The following is a 3,818-nucleotide window of genomic DNA, read 5'->3' on the forward strand; positions in this document are numbered from 1 at the left end:
CACGCTGGAGCGGTTAGAATTCCGCGACATATATTTGCAGTTTCGTGCTCCCAGAAATCGATGAAAACCGTCCTCGAATGAACCGGATTTGATCACCCTATATGAATCATGATTTACCGCAGGTGACAGAATTACGCACGGACCAGAAGAAGAAAGAACTTTGGCTGCACTGAAACTATTCAGTCGTTTTTGTTAATTGCCAATGTGGTGAAAGGCACTGACGATGTTGGCGAGGAAAAGCATCATCCCGGAGGAGTTTGCTCTGCCGGGGCTTGCATCGCGTATTCCCCGAAAACCAGTGTTCAGGGACCGGGTGAACAAAGCCCGTTTCATCGCCAAGAGCGGGTCCTGTAACTTGGCGCACAAGAACATCCGCGAACAGGGCCGGTTCTTGCAGGACGTCTTTACCACTTTGGTGGACCTGAAATGGCGGTTTACGCTGGTGATCTTCACCACGACGTTCCTGTGCAGCTGGCTCCTCTTCGCCATGGGCTGGTGGCTCGTGGCCTTTGCGCACGGGGACCTTGACCCCAACCGCGAGCGTGGCATCGAACAATGCGTCACCAACGTCACGTGAGTATGGGTTATGCGTTGATGAACAATCGATGGATGTGTTCTAGTGATTAGAAATGATATTGGAAACATGTAGAACCGTAAGAAATGACGTTTTTTTTGCAACCGTCACATACACTCACATACGGTTGTCATCATGACGTGATGAAGCCGAGCTCTTTGCAGGACCTTTTTAGAACCATTTCTGTGATCCCAGCTGTTCCTTGTGTGGCACCACACTCTCTGTGGCTTCATGTCCCACTGGAGGTGGAGGTTGCTTCTCTTGACTGATCTAGGATCAGATCTCCCTGTTCCAGTCCAAGTTAACCCAAACCACAATGTTTTAACCTCTGACTGTTCCATGTTCGTAAGCAGGGCTCCTCTGAAAAAGAGACCTTGGTCTCAGTAGGACCCCTGTCTAAATAAAGGTTTAATACAAATAAATAAATAATAATACAATATAATAATAATTAGGGGATTCACACCAACTGACCATTGAATAGGATGAATGCCAACCTATCCTATTCCATCGGCAGGGGTAAACATTTGAACAAGAAATCACTCTTGAAATGGAAGCTCACCAGAGTGAAACCAGCATTTTTACATTTGATGATTTGATATCATTGATTTATAATATCATTCCTCATTCCATGCATTCCAATGAGCCCAGCCTCTGATTTCCCCCCCCCCCCCTCTCCCTCCACCCCCACAGGTCGTTCACCTCTGCCTTCCTGTTCTCCATTGAGGTCCAGGTGACCATCGGGTTCGGGGGTCGTATGATCACGGAGCAGTGTCCCACCGCCATCACGGTCCTGATCCTCCAGAACATCGCCGGCCTCATCATCAATGCCATCATGCTGGGCTGCATCTTCATGAAGACGGCCCAGTCCCACCGCCGCGCAGAGACCCTCATCTTCAGCCGGCACGCCATCATCGCCGTGCGCAACAACCGCCTCTGCTTCATGATCCGCGTCGGCGACCTGCGCAAGAGCATGATCATCGGCGCCTCCGTGAGGCTTCAGGTGAGACTGCGGCGGCGCGACTCAGGGTCGTGCCCCGAGGCCGCACAAGTTGATAGTGATTTAGAATTTAGAGAACCACTTTCTCCCTAACCATAACCTCAACTCTGACCTTAACCTCAACTCTAACCTTAACCTCAACTCTGACATTAACCTCAACTCTGACCTTAACCTCAACTCTAACCATAACCAACTTTTGCAACTTTCGAATCCTAACTTAAACCGTAATTTTTAACTAAAGCATTAGCAACTTCCAGAGGGGTGTGGGACTTGGGAGGCGTGACAAAGAAGCTCTAAGCCAACCAGAGACCAGAATGTTTTAACCCTAAATCTCTGCCACCTCTGTCCCCCCCCCCCCTCCCCTCCCACCTCCAGGTGGTACGGAAGACCACCACCCCCGAGGGCGAGATCATCCCCATCCACCAGATCGACATGCAGACCGAGTCGGAGGTGGCGAACAACAGCATCTTCCTCCTGGCGCCCCTGATCATCTGCCACACCATCGACAAGGACAGCCCCCTATATGACCTGTCGGCCATGGAGCTCCAGTGCAGCGACCTGGAGGTCATCGTGATCCTGGAGGGCGTGGTGGAGACCACAGGCATCACCACGCAGGCCCGCACCTCCTACGTCACCGAGGAGATCCAGTGGGGCCACCGCTTCGTGCCCATCGTGACGGAGGAGGACGGCGTCTACTCGGTGGACTACTCCAAGTTCGGCAACACGGTGAAGGTGGCGACGCCGCGGTGCAGCGCGCGGGAGCTGGACGAGAAGCCGTCGATCCTGATCCAGACGCTGCAGAAGAGCGAGCTGGCACACCAGAACTCGCTGCGCAAGCGGAACTCCATGCGACGGAACCACTCCATGCGGAAGGGGACGGGCGTGGCGGCGGCCGCCATGCGAAGGAACAACTCGGCGCTCTGCGTGCCCAAGGTGCAGTTCCTCACCCCGGAGAGCGGGCAGAACATGGCGGACACATGACACGAGGCCTGGTTCCCGCTGGCTGTGGTCCTGTGTCCCGCCAGCTTTGATAGGGCGGACTCTGCTCCTTCTGTTCCGTGTTCTGTACCGTTTATTTGTTCAGCACTGTCATTATACCTGAAGCAATTAATAATTAATAATAATTAATTACTGTGTCTCTGTGTTTGTTACTGTGACTATCTATTGTGTGTAGAAGTGGACGTGTTTCATTGTGAGTCAGGTTATTTTCGACTTCCAAGTTGCCTTTGTCTTTGAGAGGGGATACCGTGCCGCCCGGGCCAATATATGTAGTCCCTTATGGTCTTAAAATAATCTATTTTTCACAAGTACTGTATATGATGTAGATGCCATGATGTACATGTGTGGAAACACACATTTGACGCATTTCTTTTTTTGCGTTACTTTTTCAGAGTTTTCCAAAGTGACCAAAGAACCTATTGCGAATCAGCATACAGACCAACTCTCTGGCTTAACAGAGGACAGGGAAGATTGTAGAGGAGATGACCAGGTAGAAAATGGATTCATATACCACCTGTGCCTTTTCTCTAGAACTTTGTTAAGCTTTTGCTCCAGCACTGAATGTACATGTTATTGTTTCTGAAACTGCCACAATAAATGGAACCCCTTAATCGTTTTGTTTTGTGTTTGATTTACATTCTTTTTTTTGTATTATTTCTCTCCCCACTTATTAAATGTGACTGATTTAAAAATGGTTTGGACAGGCTATAGGATGATACATAGAATATGACGTTTGACATCGAAATCTCAACGGTTTCATTCAGATGACGTTCAAGCTGGCAGTTTATGACGCCATGACCTTTGGGTGGTCCAGATAAAAAAGTGTTTAGTACATTTGTTTTGTATTTATTAAATGAAAGAAATGGCTCTCATAATATCAACAAAAAGACACACACCGCAGCCATAAGAAAAGAAAATGTATTTCGAATGTATGTCAAATAAAGATAAAACGTGGAGTCATCTCTGATTAGGTGATGACGTCGCGCGGGTACCGGACAGCTTTCAGATGTAGACACGCGCGTGCCTCCGACGACTCGGTAAAAACGGTGTTCTCCGTTTGCACAGTAACAACAGCATAAAGTTGTAACCGTCCTAAGTAACTATGTCATTAGGGCAAGCGTTCAACAGAAATGACAACACAAATGGAGGTGCTTCTGTCGTTAAAAGGTGAGTATCGCTATAACGTGGAATTGGAGGGGTAAAGCTAGCTTTGAACGTTTCGTTCCACCCCGCGGCAGCACCGGCAGG

The 3,818-nt window shown here is 49.1% G+C and overlaps 1 protein-coding gene across 2 annotated transcripts; it reads left to right on the forward strand.

Moving 5' to 3' along the window:
• Positions 1–223: 223 nt before the first annotated feature.
• On the forward strand, positions 224–3,172 carry kcnj8 (potassium inwardly rectifying channel subfamily J member 8; the record flags this gene model as incomplete). 2 transcript variants are annotated; one of them, XM_083692525.1, is made up of 4 exons in its annotated part: positions 224–573; positions 1,265–1,574; positions 1,947–2,504; positions 2,963–3,172. In XM_083692525.1, 4 exons carry the CDS (start codon positions 224–226, stop codon positions 2,975–2,977), a joined length of 1,233 nt encoding a protein of 410 aa, XP_083548651.1. In that variant the 3' UTR covers positions 2,978–3,172. The 2 variants fall into 2 exon arrangements, with proteins under 2 accessions (XP_083548651.1, XP_083548650.1); XM_083692524.1 differs by lacking the exon at positions 2,963–3,172 and having other exon boundaries at positions 1,947–2,823.
• Between the last annotated feature and the right edge of the window lie 646 nt (positions 3,173–3,818).

This window comes from Argentina silus (assembly GCF_951799395.1).
Source record: "Argentina silus genome assembly, chromosome: 20".
Taxonomy (NCBI): domain Eukaryota; kingdom Metazoa; phylum Chordata; class Actinopteri; order Argentiniformes; family Argentinidae; genus Argentina; species Argentina silus.